Source organism: Ammodytes marinus, assembly GCF_949987685.1.
Source record: "Ammodytes marinus genome assembly, chromosome: 10".
NCBI classification, from domain to species: Eukaryota; Metazoa; Chordata; class Actinopteri; order Uranoscopiformes; family Ammodytidae; genus Ammodytes; species Ammodytes marinus.
Window position 1 is genome coordinate 9,780,996 of NC_137214.1, and position 21,418 is coordinate 9,802,413.

The window sequence follows — 21,418 nt, forward strand, 5'->3', positions numbered from 1 at the left end:
TCATTTACAGATTCTTAATATTAATACAAAATATTTTCAACAAATAAAATAGGATATATTAGTAAACAGCTTATATAAAAAAAAACTACACAGCAATGTATACAGTAATTAAAATTAGCCCCACCTGTACCTAGTTATGAGAAAATGAATTATTAATTATTCAAGATATCAATCCAATGAGATAAAATACATTATTACTTTCACTAGTAGCTACGTATTGCTACAATGTACACTACAACACTTACCTAAGGAAATGATATGAGGACTTCTTCAACCACTGGCCGGCTCCTTGTGTTGAGAAAAAAAGATGGATGATCAGCAGCACTCTCTACTGGCCACTGCACAAATAAATACTGTGTTAGAAGACCATGTGTGATTTCACTGAAAGATGATATTGGATCACAAAACAATCTTCAAAATTCTGTCAATTTTGCCACAATCCCAGACATTCTGAGCAATGGTATCCTAATAGTTTGTGTCAAATCACACGGTGTATGTGTGTGCAAAGGCAGGGTCTGATTTGCATGAGTAAACCACTGTTTTGCTGATAACATTACAGGCTAGTTCGGCATAACTGTCTTTATATCCCTGTGTCTGTCCCTCTGTTTATTTCCATCGGTGTGTGTAACAAGCTTGAACTTCCCATCATTTTAAAACTAAAATGTTGCTTGACAACATAAAAAGGCAGCAGCAGCCTCACCGTCATCATTGGCGTCACACACACACACACACACCTACAAGACATATGAACGGCGGTATTGTTTGTGCTACAGTTCCAGGAATACATTGATTTGCATTGGTATCGGTGTTTATGATCAGCTGCTCCGTTCCTTTTCCCATGCAAAGAACATTAGGTTAGGCAAAGTAGAGCAGGTCATCATTCAACTCGGTGTGCGAGGACACAACAGAAGCACAGGTAAGAAAATCAATAATTTAAGCATTATAATGTAAATATATATTATAGATTCCTAGCTCATGTACAGAATGATACATGTGTCAGTGCTTTGATCATTTCTACACCTCATTTGTTCACGTCAAATCGATAGTCTAATTTTACTTATAACTTATTCCTTTTTGGTAACAGAGAATGGTAGTGACTGAGATATCCCTCTTTCTTTTGCTTATGGATCTCCTCATAGGTAGGTCACCACGTTGACTTTTGCCGTTTACATACTTTATATATATATATATATATATATATATATATATATATATATATATATATATATATATATATTCCTATTATCTAGGAACATGTACAGTATGACTGTCTAGGTTGTCTCATCTATATCATATTTATTTTGCATATAAATTATTTTCTTTATTTCAGCTGGCGTTTGCTCCACCAGTGTCCCTTACGAGTGTCTGAAATGTAACGCTAAAGCAGAATCTGCGGTGGCAGGTAAAAAAAAGAAACATACATATAGTTGCATAAGAAAAATATTCCTAACAATTTTCTTTCCATCTCTTGTGTTCCCTACAGATAATTTTACCCTCTGCGCAAACATTACAGCACCAAATTGCAGCAGTGGTAAGTGCCATCTTTCTTTACATTTGTTTACTTGAACATTTACATTTATGGGACATTAGAGTAATTAATGATGAGGTGTGGTCATAGGGTGTGCTAGTACAATGTGCATTTTTGTTTTCTAAAAAGGAACTTTATGAATAGCTTGGATGTTGCATTCATGCTCTGCTCTCAATTGAAAGTGGACTCATTATATTCATTCCTTTCCATTTTTTACTTTTTTCTCTCTAGTACCTCCAGCTATTCTATCAAACTGCACAACAGGTATCCTGTAGCAGCTATGTCTATGGCAGTGCACTTAAACTCATAAAGTGACAACTATCTGATGACCTTTTAAAAATAAAATACATGTCTTGAGTAAAAAATATTATATTTACTCTGCCTATCAGACTTTCAGGTTTCTGTCAACAGCACAGGATCTACAGACGCTGGTGAAAACTTCACTCTAAGCTGTGTCCATGACCTTCCTGTTAAAAACCTGACCTTTTGGTGGGAAAAGGATGGGGAGGAATTCCAAGGGGACCAACCACATGGAAGCCAGCTGTTTTTCGAAAGCGCGTCAGTGAGTGATGCAGGCCTGTACACCTGCCATGTGAATAGCTCATGTGGCGGGTTTGACTCTCTGTCACACAAAGTCACTGTTCAGGGTAAGTAGACATCCCCCTGCTTATTTCACATAGCCACTAATTGCTTTTGCCTTTGTAATGTAATATGTGCATTTGAACTCATTTACCTTAGTGCATTTTACAATTAATTAATTTAAATTAATAGAGCACAAACATTTAATGACTTTTAAAATATGAATAATGATGTCTTCATAGCCTGTGTCTAAACTGTGTCTGTGTTTTTGCCTTTTTGACTGTGTGTCCTCATCCAGACAACTCTGAGGTGCTCCTGATCATCTGTGGTGTTGCCGCTTTAGTCCTGGTTGTGGTCATGGGGCTGGCTATGAAGTTCAAGCTGCAAAGAGACAACAGTAAGTTGTTTGTGGTATTATAGGTGACACAACAAAATATAAACAGTACATAATGGGGAAATATTTAATATATATTTCCGATGCTTAAATATGTAATAGTTCAGTCTTTTCATGCAAAGTTTTCTTGCAAAGAGCCATGTGAGAAGATTGATTACACTCATATCTGTCTTTAAAAAAATAAGGCTTCAGCCAGTTAGCTTCGGTTAGCAGAAAGATTGGAAATGCAATCAGCTTGCCAGGCTTCTTCCAGAGTTTACGGAAATCCCTCCATCAGAGCTCACTAACTAAAATGTTATATCTGATTAAAATGACAAGTTGCAGTTCACAGGGAATGTTATTGTGCCACACTGTTTCTTGATGAGTTAGCGAGGGAGTGATATTGGATACAGCCATCGACAAAATGGCAAATTGTTGGTTTTACTCTTTTGTTTATGTACGGGTTAAACAAACAAGTTGTGACATGTTTATGAGTGAGCTTAAGAGATGTTTGGAGTTGGAACCTGTCATCTTCAGAGCCTGGCTAGCTGTTTCCAGTCTGGTCTGGTCTACGCAGACCTGCTGCTTACACCAGCTACATATTCATCATCACACAGACATGAGAGTGGTTTCAATCTTCTCATCTAGCGTTCTAGAATAGAACTAGACACATTTTCCAAATTGACAAACTACTCCTTTAATTGTTGCACCCCCATCGCTCTTTCTCTCTCTGCAGAAAAACACAAAGAGAGAAGGGAGCAGAGGACACAAGCCGGACAGAGTGGCGGTCCAGCTCCTTTTACACCAAGATCGTCCTAAATAAGAAAATAAGAACCTATCTATGTCTATCAATTTTTTAAAAATGAATACGTATATTCTTTGCTTATTTGCTGTTGTAGTACTGCTATAAAAATAAAACCTCTTTAATCTCCAGCTTTAAAGGTTGAGTGTCTCAGTGTGTGTGTGTTCAGTGTGTGTGGGTTTGGTGTGTGTGTGTGTGTGTGTTGTGTGTGTCATCAAGTGAGGTTACCAGCTTATTTATAGACATTTCCAGGACCTGGGTGGATCGCCGTTCAAAACAGCAATCATGTTTAACCACGCCCACTGACCATAAAGCCTGTTCAGTTGTGGAAAAGAGCCTAGAAATGTTTTAATCCAGACACAGGACAGGCACGCTCAAACTAATCCCGCTCAATGCTCCACGCAATAAGAACGCACATTACAGACAAGCCACACAGAGTTGCTTTATAGCGACTGAATGTAATGGATATAAGGGATGATAATGCCATCCAGTCATTTCCAAGAGAGGGATATGAGAGTTGACCTTTGAGCACACAATATAATTAAGTCCCTTGTTCTGTAACATTATATAATCCTTAGAAATGTATGTGTTAATCTCTTTTTTATATTGTCAGCATCATGCTGCCCTAAGTGTCTTTGATTTTCTGCGGTAAAATAATCCCACACCCATTAGCCATATGTCAAAATGTCTAAACTTTTTTTCTGTCTTCTCCTCATAACATCCATGTGTGTGAGTGTGCCAGAAAGGACTGTTTATTCCGTTTCCTCCCATAGCAGGTGGCTAAAGGATAATCCAGGTAAAGCCACCGCAAAGTGGAGATGGAGGGTGGATGGGCTGGCCTTTACATGGATGACTAGAGCTAATTCTGGCCTCCTAATCCCCCAGTTCCATCCACCCTTCCCCCCCTCTTCCTGCTTGCTAACTCCACTGCGACAGTGAGGAGCAATTGATTACCAGGTAGACATTACTATTGCGTACACACATATAGCCACCCAAGTTTACGGTAGAGGAAAAGGGGGGAAAAACAGAAATCTGCTGGGACCATTTTTCTGCTAATAGCTAAACTTGGATGGCTGACACACCTGTGTGAGCTTCACTGGATAATGTAGCTACAGCCCTCCAGCCAAGCAACAGGAAACAAGCCACCATGGGAGAAGCTCCAAAGGTAAGTGACCTTATAATCTGGAGGAATTTCCATATTAGCTTTATACAAATAACTATTTGGATGTGGTTATGACTAAGTGTATCACATTAACTCCGTTTAGATGAAGCAGCTCTGCTATCATGGTTGGTTCATGTAGTTTGCTTGGCTGGTCAAATAGTGTTGATTATACATCTGAATTGCACCTCTAATGCCCTTTGATGCATACGTACCATTGTAGTAATGTTCACCTTGAATCAAATACTGTAAGCTATATTTTGTCTCTTTTGTTGGCAGTGTGGTGGTCTGTGGTTGTGAAACCTTGCCTCAGACTCAGACTAATCACATTAAACAGTGTGCCCTATGTGAATGCTCTATTCAACATTGGTGCTTTTGGGATTTTGGGGGGGTTTTAAATGAAGTAACAGATTAATTGTGACTGAATTGGGAGGGGGAAGCTATTCAGTAGCTCCAAAGGAAGAGGGCTGGGGCTAGGTGGGCACCCATGTTCGCTCAACAGTGCTGTAGGCCAATGTAGGGGCAGCTTTGACCTCAAATCGGATGTCTGAAAAACCGTCTTTGGGACATCCATGATAATACCCGGAGAACAATTGGAAGACAGTGTATAAAAAAACGAAAATAAAGATGTTCAATATTGTTGTGGTTTTCCAAGAATAATCCAAAAAAATATGGATTAAACTTCCATATGTTCAATTTCCGCAGTGTAGAAGTGTATTCTACAAAAACTAAAGGATGTTGTGAATGTCGCAGATAGTTTACGGTCTGCTGTCCCCCCACCACACCCCGCCACCCTCCCTACACGCAGGGCTTACTCTCTGTCATTGAGAAACTGAAGGGATCTACTGAGCGAGAGGTCAGGATAGTGCTACTGGGGTTGGACAATGCCGGCAAGACCACCCTGCTCAAGAGCCTCGCCTCTGAGGATGTCAACATGATCACACCCACACAGGTGAGAGGGGGGATGGATATGTTAAAACTCTCTCACACACAAACACTCTATCATACACTAAGACAAAGTCACTTCATTGTGTATAAAACAGCATAATCAATGGAGAAATGTCTTTGTGTCCTGCAGTTTAATGAAATCATCATACCTTGAACAGCACTTTATATCATTACCCGATGTTTGTCGTTTTGTCTTTTTTTAGATAATATGGGTGTATCTGCTAAAAATATCCCATCAATAGTGTATTAGCCAACAAGTCACCACTCCTTACAGACCAGTGTAGTTTGTCTGCTGTCAAGGAATCCTCTCTTCCGAGTAATGAGATTCAGCTGACCTTTGTTTTTCTGACACGTTGTCAAAAGAAAATATAGCTCCTGCGATGTACACACGATTCGATTGCCAATTAGTCAAACAAATTAGATTTGAGCATGTCCGATCATCCCGGTATAGCACAGTTAAATAACCTGTCAGCGGGAGATCAACAGTGGCCTCACATGACCTCCCTGGTTCGTGTGCTCTGAACACATTTTCTCAGAAGATCTTACACGCTGTTCCTAAGGTCTTTTTTTTATCAGCCTCTTTAGATGTGATTACACTAACCTCGAAATATGATTATACGCATAATAACATCCTCTATATTACTCTCACGAGACAAGACCTAGAGCAGATTGTACTGCCAGGTCAGGCTCATCAGACACCGGGTGGAGTGGATGCAGTCTGGTTCACCACGGCAATAGTCACCACAGAGCTAAATTAGGCCTGACAAACACACACACACACACACGCTGCACTTGATCCTTCCAGTCTTATCTTCAGATTTTCTCCTCAGCTGGCCCTTTGGGATAAAGTTGTTACACAACGTCGCCGCATCAGAAACCAAAAGGAGCTTGGTCATGAAAAACATTAGGGAATTAACACAGTGACTGTTTCCTTATAAAGACACATGATCGCACACATAACAAGTTCACATTACAGAATTTAATTCACACGCTGGTGCATCGGAACATTGTGGCTTAATGAATGGCCATATAACCATTTCCGTGGCTTTCCAGGTGCTGTGTTACTGGGAACTGTGTATACTTAATGAAGTCGGTGGTGTGCAGTGCAGTGACTCAAGCCTTGTGTTTCACTACAGGGTTTCAACATAAAGAGTGTCGCCTCACATGGCATGAAACTCAATGTCTGGGACATTGGAGGACAAAGGAAGATCAGGCCATTCTGGAAAAAGTACCTGGAAAACACGGACCTGTTGGTGAGTGACATAACTTCAATACAAACCAAATTAAACAAGTTTTCCCTCTGGTTGATGTTGGCTTTATTCTCTATATGGAACCCCATTGGCGTTTGCAAGGTGGTTCCACACAGGTCGTTAGTGGGAATACACCACAAAAAGGAGATGAAAACGACATAAGAGTGTTATCAAATGTATGAATTGTCATACACTCACAAGGAGTTGTTAATATGTTGACACTCTGGATATCACGCCACACATACATGTATTCACAAATTACTGACAGTCACTGACACTTTTGTTTACACTAGGACAGGAAAATGTCACGGCAAAAAGGAAACTGTGAATATTCTTTTTTTGTTGCTTTCAGAAAAATGTAATTCTTACATATTTGTCCTTTCAGATCTACGTTATTGACAGTTCAGACAAGAAGCGGTTTGAGGAGACAGGACTGGTGAGCTCTGTGTACATTTCTCAATTTTGGCACGCAAATACACTTCAACAAGATCTAACAATACCCTACATTTAAGTCAATTAACGTACATATTTGTTATGTGTTTGTGTGTGTGCAGGAGCTGTCCGAGCTGATTGAGGAGGAGAATCTAGCGGGCGTTCCAGTGCTCATCTTTGCCAATAAGCAGGATCTGGCCACGTCCTCACCGGCCAGTGAGATCGCTGAGGGACTCAACCTGCACACGTACCGGGACCGGGAGTGGCAGATTCAGGCCTGCTCCGCTGTGTCCGGGGAGGGAGTTCAGGTCAGACCCACAGTCCCAAGTTCTACTCATTGATTTCTTCCACAGATGGAACCTAATGAACCATATACAAGTGCTCCCTGCCCCCCCAGCTGTACAATATTGTACTTTAAGAAAATCAATCTCTTTTAATAATAGAGACTGAAGACCTCTTTGACATTGCTTAGTTTGATGGTTTTGACGGGTGTATGAAACTGATTTAGGCCGTTTTATTCTCATTTCCCCGGCAGGATGGCATGAACTGGATTTGCAACAACATTTTGAAAAAGAAGAAGAAGAAGGATTGAACCAGCGTCCAAAAGCAACAGTGACAGTGAGTCACATGAGGGATTATAAGAGATAATTCATACTATTTAACATCAATACAACTCACTGCTCCCCTCGCCGATTTAAAGGATAATTGTGAAATTGTTTCTACAATTTGTGACATTTTTATGAAAATTTTGCAAATTTAGCTTATTTTAGAGAAAGATTTTAGGCACTCATTAATCACTGTTCTTTCCTGAAAAATGTATGTTTTTTGTTGTGTTCCCTCTTATCCCAATGGTCCTTGTCTGGTTTATCGGTGTGCTTTCTGAGAGTGTGTAGCCATGTAAAATTGTCACATAGACACCAGTTCAGAATGATTGTAACGTATGTGTTTTGAGGGTTTTTAATAAAATAGTTAGTCATTTCTGCCATTTTGCCTTTATTTGCTTTCAAATCGCACCAAATAACAACTGTCAGTGATTGACAGGGAACATGTGAATGTGTCTGTAAATGCCAACGCTTCTATGAGTGACGGGAGTAACCATAACACGGGGATCCACTCCTGCTCAGCTGTCGTCTTACTTTATTTCTGATGACAAGCACTTGCACTGTACAGAGAGAGAGAGAGAGAAACTAATTGAAAAGCGAGAGAAGAGAGCATTATATACATGCTTGGCAAGAGCAAGATATCAAATCTTCAAGGCAGAGTAGAGCAAACAGTGCGGGAAATTACACGCAGAGAGGCTGACTAATTTTGCAGCGGGGAGACTTTTCTTGTCTCACAACGGTTATTTTCCATGTTTATTGTGGGACAATCTCGCAACGCTGTGTACGCCTGTTAGAGCACTGTCAGGATCCCTTTTCACAGTTGCCCATATGACACGTCTAATGTCCAGCTGTGAACGCTGTGTGATCTCCCAGCAGAAATACAAATAGACTATTCTGTAGGAATAAAATCTTTCTTTGCCTTCTGTTCTGAGATCCATAAAAAAGATTGTACGGGCCCCTCAGATTTCCTCGGTCTTTACCTACATATGGTCCATCTCTTTGGACGTGACAAAGGTCAGAAACCCCCCTGCAGGCTTGAAGGCCCACACGGCCCTGTGGTCCGTTCTTCACATACTTGTCCTTCAGACCGACCTTGGCACATGTTACCTTCTCTATTCGGCCATTTTGGCTCTACTCGCAGTTTGGATTTAATTGATATGTTGTATCTATTCTCTCGGGCTGTAATTAAGCATCTGAAAGTCCTTCAAAATCACATCAGCTGGCAGGCTTTGCTATGTATCCTCTTCTACATGAAATTATGCTAATGGATATTTTTTTATTTTCTTTTGTTTGGTATTTATGAGGGGGTTTGAAAAAAAGCCCTTCGGTGCACTTGCTGCAAGTCTGTGACAAAATGAATGAATATTGAGTCATCTCCATGGGAACAAAAATTTGGTGCACGTCCTAAAATATAGAAATATCTTTTAGGCATCGACTCCTGTTGAGAGAGCCCAGCAGGGGGTGCGGAACCAATTACAGCTTGTAATAAAGGATGGTTTTGGCTGTATGAAAGAGAGCAGACAGCACAGGAGATGTGCTCCTGGTGGCAAGATGAGTTTTGCCTTTTTTCCTTTTGCAGTGTGTCGCCAAATGCTGCTTCTTTGACCAACAGGTGGCAGCATTAGAGAGCCTGTCATCCTAGCTCTGATGAGGAGACTTTGGGTTTGCTCTTTACAAAAAGGCCTATCTGACTTGACACATACTGATTCCACTAATTGCTATTCCATAGCTCATGTTTGATTGAGTATATACCTTTTTTTATTTAGAAGAATGCTACTAAATCATAAGCTACAGGCGATTTGGGTGTAAATATTATAGCTTTATTAGTATGTCATCAGTCAACACCTCCAAACATCCCCATATGCAGTCCTCAAAACACATTCTTCATATTAAATTGATATGATGTCACTTCCAGTGTCCAATCAGTAAGTGTTGCCACGGCAACCTCCCAGTTTCACAACATTCACCAGCCACTTCTCTTCATCAGTCCTCCCTCTCTTGGCCTCTATATCTTTCATTTTTACAAAGCCTTGCTCATCAAAAGACAAGCCCTGCTCTGACGAACAACGCATTTCAGGTGAGAGGAAAATGACACGGTCTGGGTTTGGTTTTCTGTGCGGAAGATGAACAACCTGTTGCTTTCAAATATATGGAAGTGATGTCGCTAAAATTATAATGTTGCCTTTTTGTAATACGGCTTATGATTGCATAAAAATGCATTGCGTTAAGAATGTAAAAATAATACAAAGTCATTATTTATTAATGTGCTTATCTATAGTTTTATACATATTGATTGGCCATACATAAAAACCTTTAACTCCAATTGAATTAATGATTAATGATTGAATTGAAATATTACTTCTGCATCAGCTCATTAAAGGTACAGTCAGCAAATCTGGAGAATGATTGTAAATCAGTGAATGCTCTTGATCGACTACCCGTTGGTACTGTGTTTGCGCTGAAAAGAAATCCTGTGTTAACAGCCTAAACTGGTATGTAAACAAAGGGCATGTAAACAAAAGGGGCCCACTGTAGCTAGCAACATGCCCGTTTACAGAGCTTAGGTTATTCAGACTGGATTTATCTGTTCCGCGTACACACAGTACGGACAGGTAAGCGGATTGTATTCACTTTTGACAACAAGCATTATTCAGAATCGCTGACTCCACCTTTAATCTGACATTTCTCGGTGCATGTGGGAAACCAAACTTAAAAACATGTATTTTCTCCTTTTAAGCTGTAACAAAAGACGTCTGAGTGCCCGTGTCCTTCCATCATGCCGGAGCTCATCCACCTGCCCTCCTTGAAGCCCCAGTTATCCACAGTGTTTGGCTTCACAGCTCCACCGACAGCCTCCAGCCTCCTAACCACCACCACCACCACACTGCTGCCGCTGGTGGACGTGCACACCATCTTGATTGTGGTCATCTTCTGCCTTGTCTGCTTCCTGCTCTTGATCGCCTTCTTCTCCGCCTTCTGCTTCCACTGCTCCATCAGTTCATCACCCCCTAAAGGCCCCCACAAAGCCAGCGGATGCAGCCTGGACCGCGAGGACACCACCTACAAGCTTAGCTTCTCTGATAATCAGTCAGTGGGCAACATTGTCTGACTGTGAATAATGGATATTTGTGTCTATCAATGTATTTATGTTAAGAGTACACGATTCTTGTTTTAGTGGCAAGTATGAATGTGTCTCAGCACTGTTAGGCGGGTAGTAGGCTGAATTACACCTTACTTAAAGATGTAGTCAGCCATTCTGGAGAACGCTTGTTGTCGAAATCAGTCAATCTTTTACCTTTCCATACTGTATGTGCGCTGAAAGAAAACTGGTGTTAATACACAACCTAGGATCTGTAACGGTTATGTAAGTAAAGCGGCTCAGACCCTTCCAACATAGCTAGCATCAATGCTATTGATATAAGCTATCCTCAATATCTTATACTTTCCTCTTTTAATAAATCGCCGTCAGCTTCACATTATGGTAAAGTGTTGTTTTTTCCCATGTTTATTGAAAAATAGACAAGCCCAATAAATAGGCCTACAGTTATGTTGAAAGCCACATAAGCACACATAGACACCATGAAAAATGTATCCATAGACATGGAGAATTGTGTGCAATAAAAGTGTAAAACAAATGTGAGTCTGAATCTGAAAATGCCTTTCAGTGACAAGACACGCAGTAACAAACTGATCCAAGCTCAGCTCGGCATGGTGTCATCTCACTTTATTTTCACTGGGCTGACAGGTGTTTACATTGTGCCGTGGCTGTGTGTTTGACGAGACTGATATAGAACAATGAATTCAGGCGTGTAAGAAGAACAAGGGAGGAGGGATGGGGACGGAGATGAAACAAGACTACACAATCTCTACAAGTTGCAGCAGAACAGACAGAATAGGAAAATACACAACTCGTGTCCAGCTGAGCCACGTGGCAGTGAACACTGTTTGGAATTGAAACGTAATGGGCTCACAGAAGAGTCTAAGTGGCGTTTGCTGATGTGAGGTATTGTTTAGAGAGTGGACGTGTTTGCTCAGAGGGATGGTAGAGCTTTGAGGCAGCTGTTCAAACTGATATAAATGGTCAAGTTAATATCTGTATTGTCGGAGAGAGGTTTTATCAAGCAAGGCCACTAGAAAATTTGCGCAATACAGATTAGTCCGCATACAAACAACACGCCATAAGAGATTGTCATGGCATCGCCACAAGATTTTTAAAAAACTGCACTCCTATCTGGCCTAATATCCAGTGCTTTGAGTGAGTTCTACAACACTATATAAAACTGTACTATAAAACTAATACTATAAAACACTATATAAACACTATTAACTGGCTATAGCAGCAGCATGGGTTCACGACACAGAGCACATGGCACTCTTGGAGGCGGAGTCACAGGAGCCAGTAGGGGATTCCATGATGGAGTCCCTGACGTCCGACTCCGGTGAGACCAGATCCAGGTGAGCGTGATGGAGGCCGCTCTGCAAAAACTCCTTATGGTGGGACTGTGGGGGGAAAGGCAGAATTAAAGCCCCTGTAGACTATGTAGGCCTATTGGGGAGTTGGTCTTTATAAATCCAAATTGAAGATAATATCATTCATGTCTGATAAACATTACAGAAATTCAATATAGATGAGGCGGGCTATGATCTGGATCTAATGACACAGTAAGTATTTTGAACTAACTAAAACTAAGTTTTTTAATATTTATGAACATTTATTTTCAATCAGATTTTTGACATCATAGATTGAGTTTTGCTATTTTTGACCAGGTTTTCAGAGGCTTTAAAAATCTTTAATAACCCGGGAAAGGAAAGCTGGGATGAGAAGAAAATAAAATCATAGTAGCCATCAAATAAATCTCTGCACCAGATAGTGCTTCTCACCTTAAGACCCGACATCTCCTCCACCCGGTCAACCAGTGAATGGCCCGAAATTTCCATCTTGATTCGATGTGAGTGAATAGACTTTACGTCGTCGTCATCCTCCCCCGCTACCAGTGGGAAAACCTGGGGAGGGGCAAAGACAGAACCAGACTCAGGGAATCAGAGATAGTGGTGCCTATGTACGCCATTCAAGCGACTGTCTTTAAATAGTTTTTTTGGTTTTTACCAGTCCCTCCAGTTTGGCTGTGGTCTCTTGACCTGAGATGGTGGCCTTACTGATGGTCTGAATCTCAAACTGAGGACATGCTGCCTGAGCATTGCCGTCTTTGTCTCTTTTTCCTTTCAGCCAGTAGGTCTCGATTTCAACATTGCTCTTAAACATGGACAAAGAGAAGACCATAGTAAAAGAGAGATTTTAGGGATTAGATATAAAGGTAGCTGACAAATGCGCTCATAGGAACTATTTATGTTATGAAAGGGGGTAAAAAATAAGGACAGATGTCAGATTTTGTCGTGAAAGTTGCCTGATAAAAAATGAGTCACTACTGCGTTCTTGACGTTTCCACCTGTAATCAGCAGCACGTTATCACTGAGTGCACAGCCAAAAAGCCCCAGTAATACAGGCAGGCAAATCAACAAGCAAGCTGAAATGATCCACTCTGAATATTAAGTGCGTTCCCCCCCCCCCCCCCTTCCCCAGAGCCAAGGCATTGTGAGTTGCCATTATTTAATGTATTTTTCAGATTCAGAAACGCTTATCAAGTCTGATTGCTTCCATTAAGATACATTACAGCTTCAATGTTAAGTTGTTGGTAGGTTGAGTTGATGTGCAGATAAAGGCAGATTTTGCCTTCTGCTGTGTTGTATGTAATATGAATTGCAAGTTATAACAGTGGCTGAGGGAATGCGAGTAATGCGGAGCGTGCAGTTGCTTTGGTAACAGTTTTGATCCCTAACCTTGATGGTGATGGTGCCCCTTCTTTCGAAAATAAAGTTACTGCCTTTCAGGTGCTCGTAGGTGGCGCTGCTGAGCTGAATGTGCATCTCCTGCATGAGACAAAGAATAGGCAGGCAGTTAAAACATCAGTTCAGTTCTTTTATGTTTATACTTCTAAGCATCATGTCTCTTACACGTAAGTTGATATTGTCCTTTCAATTAATTTTGATATAAAGTTTTGCAGAATGTCTACATTAAGCATCAGACTATATGAGTATATTAGTATAGTATTTTTCCAACTCAATGGTGACATACACAGTGATTATACAAGACAATGCAATCTGTACATTTTCTTAATTACTCACACATGGGTTCAGCTATTTAACAGCTATATTGAAATTGATGGCTCAGAACCTGTCTGACTGAAGTTGAAACCCCAAATGACTATAGTCCCATCTGATATTTCTGTCTATTATTTGTAAGTGTTTTTTCAATGATGCCCACTTTGTTTGATCCTCTGTTTACCTCTGTGGATTGAATTACCTTTTATTTCCTTACATTTAACGACCTTTGAGGTGAGATTTCTTTAAGACGCCTCCAGGGGTTTTAATTAATCTTACCTGCAAAATGTATTTATGTCGCTCTGTTTTTATTGTGCACATAGGGGGGAGAAAAAGATTCCCCCTCTCACCTTTCCACTGCTCTCCATGGCGGATGCAGTGTGGACCGTGTCACCGTGCAGACCGTAACGTGGCATCTTATGTCCCACCACTCCCGCCACAACCATCCCAGAGTGGATGCCTGCAACCCCATCAAAAGGTGACTTAACAACAAAGCCATTAACACGCAAATAAATAGGTCCGACAAGCCATCAACCCACCGACGCGTATCTGTATGTTGTTCCCATTAGAGGGGTCTTTCAGGTGATCTATAGAGCGCACCATATCCAGGGCCATGTCACAGATGTTATGAGCGTGATACTTTGTCTTCTCTGGTGCCCCGGCTACCACCATGTAGGCATCTCCTATAGTCTCAACCTAGTAAATCAAAAACAAATACAAAAAAAAAAGACAGGCATGGCAGCTTCTACACGGCAGTACTGCTACAGGATAAAATTGATCAGACACAGTTCAAATGCACATAGACCTTGAAGACGCGGTGCTTCTCGCTGAGCGTGTCAAACAGCGTGTACATGGTGTTGAGCATGGACACAACCTGCAAGGGGGTGATGTGGCTGCAAATGCGAGTGAACCCCACCACGTCGCTGAAGAGGATGGTGACATCTGGGAACACCTGGGAGGACACAGATAAGGGAGTTGATGAGCAGGCAGGCAGATGGAGGCGACGGAGACAGGCATTCTTTGGTACATTTGTTGTGACAGTGTTGTTATGCACCGCTGGAAGCAACACTCAACCTGCATTTAAATGTAGCAAGCAGTCTCCAATAGTGGGACTACACATGTATGATTTATATGGATGTGTGCCTGTTTAGATTTGTTTACCCAGCCACCATCTACCAAAGGTGCAGTGTGTAAAGGGAATTGGCAATTTTCAGAACAGACTTGGATGAAATGGAATATAATAATCATAAGTAAGTTTAGTCTCTATAATCCGTTTTTTTTATTACCTTAGTGGTGGTTTTATATCTACATAGGAGCAGGGAGCCAAAGGAGGGCACCTTGTTTCTACAGTAGCAGAGAACGGATACAGCCTAACTTGTTTTTATATGGGTGTCCACCAGAAATACACTTGTTGGCGATGAAGAAGAACTTCTATAGAATAAGTAACTAAATACATGTTCACCTTGTCACCTGATATTGTGGGAAGACTTGAGGCAGTGGTGGATGATGCCATCTTTAGTAACTAGCTTTTTGTTCTTGAAGGCCACCGTAGCTTTTGTAAATTATATGAATGGCCTTAGACAGAGCGGGCCTGCTAGCTGTTTCCCAGTGTTTCCAGTCTTTGTGCTAAGCTAAACTTAGCAGCTCCTGTGCATGCAGCTTCATAGTTATCATATAGTAAGTGGCATCCATCTTCACATCTAACTCTCTGAATGAGTGTATTTCCGGATAATGTTTAACTGTTGCTTTTGGTAAAAAAAAAAAATTGTGTACATCAGTGTCTAATACAGAATGGTGCACCATATCTACAATCCTGACCTCACAGGTGTTCACAGCCGGCTCTCCTTTGCGCAGCCTCTTGGCCACCGGCTTGGGAATCATTCTGTACAGGAGGTCGTCTGTCTTCTTCATCTCGTAGTCCAACATCTTCATGCTCTCCTCCAGCTTACTGGACTTCTTCTGCTCCTGCACTCACAGTGGGGCATGAAATGAAATGAATAACCATGAGTTTTTTTTTTATAATCAGTGGCTTTTATCTCGGGTGTGTGGGAGGAAGGTGGCCTGTGGGGGGGTGGGGGAGGGGGGGTTGCTAGGCTGAAATAAGGGCACACATCACACATATCTAAAAATGCAAAGTGAACCTGTATGAGAGCTCTCTTCAGCTCCTCAGACTGCTGTGTGCCAGCCAGTACCAGGTCTCTGCTGGAGTCGTGCATGCTCAGGTCATTGATGTACAGGCCGGTCCTGAACATGGCACTCAGACTCTCCATCCTGGACACACACACATACAGACAAATTAAAACAAGGATAATATTAATGATACGTGCCACAACAACCACAGCATCCGTATCTACAATAATTGGGGTATTACAGACAGTGATTGCAAGAGACATGTTATTTTTTAGTTAATACAGCTAATGTAAGCAGTGTGGTGTGACATTTAGCAATTCGGTAGTTTTGTCAATACAGGCATAAGAGCATTTGCTCGCGAAACCAAATAGTTTGAGCATTGGAGAGGAGGAGGGAGATGTTTGGTTAATGTACTCTGTTGAAAACACTCTCCATTGCAAATGGGTTCCCATTAAGCTCACAAGAGCTGCACTGTCTGATTACGAGCTAATTAGCAGCTCATTTCACGCATGGTAAGTGCTGTTAGAATGGGCCCCTCATTTGATTCACTGCCCAGGCTTTTATTTCCAGCACCGTAATTCAGTTTATCCCTCTTGCTGTTTTATTTTTTTAGAATGTTTTACATTTCAACTGCAGCGTTTTAATAAAGATCTCGGCCCATTGGTGTGTATAGGGATGTGTGTGTGTGTGTGTGTGTGTGTGTGTGTGTGTGTGTGTGTGTGCGTGCGTGCGTGCGTGCGTGCGTGCGTGCGTGCGTGCGTCCATGCGTTTGTGTGTGTGTGTGTGTGTGCGCATGGGCCTTACACAGGGGTTCCCAGAAAGAGCATGGACTCCCACTCTGGCATGTATCTCATTTGGCCTTTCAGTTTTAGGCAGCGGCTGCCGTCACCCCAGCTCTCCATGGCATTAGCGCTGTTACCGTCTGAGAGAGGAGGAGGAGGTGAAATGTCAAAATACAAACATTTAGAGAGGGGCTTTTTTTGTTGTTTTTTGGTTCACTTTCAGCATCAGAAAGTAGTGTCAACAATATCATCCTAATGAAGTTAGCAGTTTAGCGTTTTTAAATAGATGGCTTGACCAATTGGGGAGAATTATTTTTGCTTTATTTTAATGTTTGGCTCAGCTAACTCAATGCTGGCAGAAGCTTCATATTGAATGTTAAGGAGAATGGTCCTGATCCCTGAGTACATTTTAAATCTATAATTCCGAATGAAAAATGTATCAAGGATTTTCTTTTTGTGTTAGTATTCTCTATCCATCTATCTATCTATCTATCTATCTATCTATCTATCTATCTATCTATCTATCTATCTATCTATCTATCTATCTATCTATCTATCTATCTATCTATCTATCTATCTATCTATCTATCTATCTATCTATCTATCTATCCATCCATCCATCCATCCATCCATCCATCCATCCATCCATCCATCCATCCATCCATCCATCCATCCATCCATCCATCCATCCATCCATCCATCCATCCATCCATCCATCCATCCATCCATCCATCCATCCATCCATCCATCCATCCATCCATCCATCCATCCATCCATCCATCTATCTATCTATCTATCTATTTATCTATCTATCCATCTAAATCCCCAAATGTCAAACCATTCCTATACAGTGAGATTACTTGTATTTTGAATGTGTATTTACATGTAAATAGGCTTTTTATGTTGTCACTGTCACACAGACTATAGCTCAGGTGTTGCTACGTGTCTTTTTTTAACTAACAGAAAGTTAACAAAAGTTGTGACCTTTGTAATCGTCTCCGATGATGGACTGGAAAGCCATGAGCTCCACATCTACATCAGCAGTGCGATTGGCGTTTTCATAGTCAGAATCTGTGGGAAAGAAAGGGTTTTCAACAATTTTCAAGATGATTTTTTCTGTGCAAGAACATACATTCTTTATTTATTTTTTTTATTAATGCAACCTAAATTGAGCATGGTATTCGCAACTGCAGTAAAATTGATCCGACCACAAGCCGGCGAGTCCAAACCCCACCAGACATACACCCACAAAATAAATGTTTACCTACGCGTCTCTCTCTCTATCTCTCTATCTCTCTCTTTCTTACTCTGTATTCGGTTGTGGAGGTTCCTCTCTCGCTTCACGGGCGTGACAGACATGATCTCAAACAGGTTGTTGGGGTGCGAAATGATCTGTGTGGAGAGGATTCATTCAATATTCTCTGCAATCATTATACAACCACATCTTAAATCCCATATTGCAAGATACATGTGTTGTTAGGTTTGACCCTGAATTGGCTGGAAGCATTACATTCAACTCTTTTGAGCAATGGTCTCACTCTCACCATGTTCCAGGTGAACTCCACAAGGGGGCGAGCCAGCAGAAAGGCATCATTGATCTTCTTCCCATCCAGGTCGGGGAAGACTGTGGACAGGCCTGAGCCAACATTATGCACCACCATGTCCTGAATAGGCCAACAATTGCAGTGACTGTGAATGCTTCTTCATTTGGTTAATGTACTGCCCCTGGTGGGTTTAGGAAATGTATAAACTCAACAAAGGGATTACCTGTCTGAACACGATGTTAAAGGGGAAGACTTCAAAGAAGAAGTCTGAAGTAATGGGTAGAATCTCCTGCTCCTCCTCGTCCTCCTTCATGATGTAGCGGTAGGCTGAGTTGTCAAAGTTCAGCCTGCACGCACAGACACACACACACACACACAGAGCAATACGTTTTCCAATTCAGTTTTAAGGCTTAGAATGAACTGTGGTGAAATAAGTACTCAACTACACTATATATATCGACTGCTGCATTCAGAAATGTATTGTCACTCAATTATTATTAGTACAAGTATTCACTCTTATATATACAGTAGCCTACCTTGTGACTCTCTCTCTCTCTCTATATATATATATATATATATATATATATATATATATATATATATATATATATATATATATATATATTTATTATTATTATTGTTGTTGTTGTTGTTGTTGTTATTGATGGAACTGACAAGTCAAGACAGTAATGTTTTTAATGTAGATAGATAGATACATGTATATTATTTATGTATTTATCCCCATAGGGACATCACTGTATCCACCAGCTCATACACATAAGCAGATCAGAAGTAGCATATTCTGAAGGCTACTCGAGTAAATGTACATTCAACCGGGAATTAAAAAGTTATTCGCGTGCGTGCGTGTGTGCGTGCGTGGGCATGTATACCTCATGGTGACATGGGAGTAGTCTCCGACCGACTGCTCAGAGAGCACCTCCACATGGATGTCGCAGTCATAAAACTGTTTGCCCATCTGTCTGAGCTGGCCCATGGCGTAGTGCAGATAACCTTTGCGCTTGCTCCTGAGGGTCACACAGAGAAGGAAGAAAAAAAAAGTCAATATCGGCCTGAAGGATTTCCTCACACAGCTGTCTGTCCATTTGCCCTGCTGCTCTTCTACTTTATTATATATCTGAGGCTTGATAGTTTATCAGTCTCCCCTCCTCCTGACCTGTAGTGGAGGGTGACCCCAGTGGCTGACTCCTCCTGGCAGAAGAAGGTGGGAGGCTGCACCTTGGGGTAGCTGAAGCGCAGGTACTCGTGGAGGTTATCCAGGCCATTGACAAAGTCACGTACATGGCGGCCAAGCACCTGGAGACAGAGGCAGAGGGTAAAAAGTCATGTCTGAGAAAGCTTTTTATTATAGTACTTTCAAAGGGACACGCTGATTTAAGGACAGAAAGGTCAGTTTATAGAGTTGTTATGGCTTGTGCTCGAGGACGAACAATGAAGACAAAAAAGTTAGGACCAAACAACTCTGGAGCTGGACCCACACAAGTTACTAATAAGGATATCCTGCCGTCTGCTGGTGTCATTCTGACCAGCATTGTTTTTGTTTATAAATGGTCTTTTGCGAGGCACACAACTTCATGAAAGTGCAATACTAAATTGCTGACACAATCCTTAAAAAGAAATCCAATAATTGTTGTTGTTGTTGTTGTTGTTGTTGTTGTTGTATTATGTCTTTTGTATGTGCATCTTTTTCTGTGTATTGTTAAAAAAAATTGTTTTGGAAAATTTGTATGAATAAAATATATATTAAAAAAAAAAATCCACCGTATTTTGCTTAAAGTCAGCATGATGATTATTTTATGATATTTGAGCAATGAGTGCAATGTGGTCAATTCTTAATTTGGAGTTACATAGTCATTCTTTACAATAAGGTACACAAAAAATAGTAGTTACTCTTCCAAAAAAGAGTAGTTACCCTTTTAAAAAGAGTAGTTACTCTGGTAACACTTTACAATATGGTACAAAAAAAAACAGTAGTTAAGGACTAAAAGAGGAAAACCTAAGATGTAGATTGCATAACCTTGCACCAGCACAATAATAGCATTAAGGATACAACTGTCGCTGGGTACTTCATCATTTTCTCACACATTTACCAGAAGATAACAAGAGTTATAACAGTTTCAAGTTTGTTTTTCTCACCTTGAGGATCCTATCATAGCCGTACTTCCCGACGAAACCCAGAAAGTAGACCCCCCAGGAGTTCATCAGCTCATTGTAGGGCGTGCCTGTCACTCCGCTGGCTGCCTTTGCAATGCGAGGAATCACACTCTCGCTATACACCTGCAGACACACACACACACACATCCATAATAATTATACAGACCTTATCATCAGTTCCAAAAAAGATAAGTTTTGACTTCACACAAGACAGAGTGACAAACGCTATAGGTGCAAACAGACAGCAAGCAAATACATTGGCATTTATTTTTTAGGAAACACAGGACCACTTTACCTGGTGGGTGACAAAGGAGTGTAATCTAACATCTGCTCTTTCTCGGACCAGCTTCCAAACGTCGTCTCCATACGATTCCTTAATGAAGTCGTGAAGGCTTTCACACAGCAGCCCGTACATTATGCCCCCCCCTGGACTGACGCTTAAACTAAATGTTACTGCTTTTTGACTCTCAACCCTACACCTGTGGAGTTTTTTTTTCTTTCCGTTGAACGTCCTCGGACTAGGCCAGCCAAATGGGGTTTCATCTGAAAGCCAACAGGGCTAAAGGTTTTAAAGGGTTGCGTTATCACACACAGGGCCCTTGAGTGTGAAGGAGGGCTCTATTGTTTCTTGTGTCAGCTGTCAGCGCCGGGTGGCTGTGGCCCCTCTCTCTATGTGACATAAACACACTGCACAGGGCCACCTCTCAAACGCAGATGACACCAGTCACAAGAAGTTGTCCCATTTCATTATCTTGTTATTGGCCCGTTTAAAGTGAGTGACTTTTTTTTTGATTCACTGAATTAACAAAAGACACTTGTGGATAAGCAATAGGAATACACTAGAAATCACAGATCGGTTTGAGTCAGTAGTGTGATGCATCCCCACACTCACAAAAATCGAAAGTCGACGGCAGGGAACTGTTAAATCGCCTATACGCTCCTTTGACCAGATATCAAT

General features: G+C 41.2%; 3 protein-coding genes across 3 annotated transcripts; 2 read left to right on the forward strand and 1 right to left on the reverse strand.

Moving 5' to 3' along the window:
* The first annotated feature begins 852 nt into the window (after window positions 1-852).
* Window positions 853-3,330, forward strand: LOC307256823 (uncharacterized protein). The gene is made up of 8 exons (XM_080035927.1): window positions 853-916; window positions 1,085-1,139; window positions 1,331-1,402; window positions 1,484-1,531; window positions 1,760-1,792; window positions 1,918-2,175; window positions 2,406-2,504; window positions 3,217-3,330. Exons 2-8 carry the CDS (start codon window positions 1,088-1,090, stop codon window positions 3,297-3,299), a joined length of 645 nt encoding a protein of 214 aa, XP_079892053.1. The 5' UTR covers window positions 853-916; window positions 1,085-1,087; the 3' UTR covers window positions 3,300-3,330.
* A 1,099-nt stretch (window positions 3,331-4,429) lies between these two features.
* Window positions 4,430-7,663, forward strand: LOC307256900 (ADP-ribosylation factor-like protein 3; the record flags this gene model as incomplete). Its single annotated transcript, XM_080036016.1, has 6 exons — window positions 4,430-4,447; window positions 5,250-5,393; window positions 6,526-6,642; window positions 7,025-7,075; window positions 7,194-7,379; window positions 7,607-7,663. The coding sequence occupies 6 exons, from the start codon at window positions 4,430-4,432 to the stop codon at window positions 7,661-7,663; spliced, it is 573 nt and encodes a 190-aa protein (XP_079892142.1).
* Window positions 7,664-12,023: 4,360 nt separating this feature from the next.
* On the reverse strand, window positions 12,024-20,875 carry LOC307256901 (soluble guanylate cyclase 88E-like; the record flags this gene model as incomplete). Its single annotated transcript, XM_080036017.1, has 18 exons — window positions 12,024-12,173; window positions 12,555-12,677; window positions 12,781-12,927; window positions 13,512-13,601; window positions 14,183-14,292; window positions 14,372-14,528; window positions 14,638-14,784; window positions 15,651-15,797; window positions 15,974-16,103; window positions 16,767-16,884; window positions 17,729-17,815; window positions 18,052-18,136; window positions 18,289-18,408; window positions 18,512-18,635; window positions 19,179-19,313; window positions 19,463-19,602; window positions 20,443-20,583; window positions 20,756-20,875. The coding sequence occupies 18 exons, from the start codon at window positions 20,873-20,875 to the stop codon at window positions 12,024-12,026; spliced, it is 2,271 nt and encodes a 756-aa protein (XP_079892143.1).
* Window positions 20,876-21,418: the final 543 nt, after the last annotated feature.

What these genes read in the sequence shown, in the direction of transcription:
- LOC307256823 (XM_080035927.1), top strand. Translation starts at nt 1,088, where the DNA reads ATGGTAGTGACTGAGATATCCCTCTTTCTTTTGCTTATGGATCTCCTC. An exon ending in TCTATCAAACTGCACAACAG is followed by an intron (nt 1,793 to 1,917) that starts GTATCCTGTAGC and finishes TCTGCCTATCAG; the next exon opens with ACTTTCAGGTTTCTGTCAAC. An exon ending in ACACAAAGTCACTGTTCAGG is followed by an intron (nt 2,176 to 2,405) that starts GTAAGTAGACAT and finishes GTCCTCATCCAG; the next exon opens with ACAACTCTGAGGTGCTCCTG.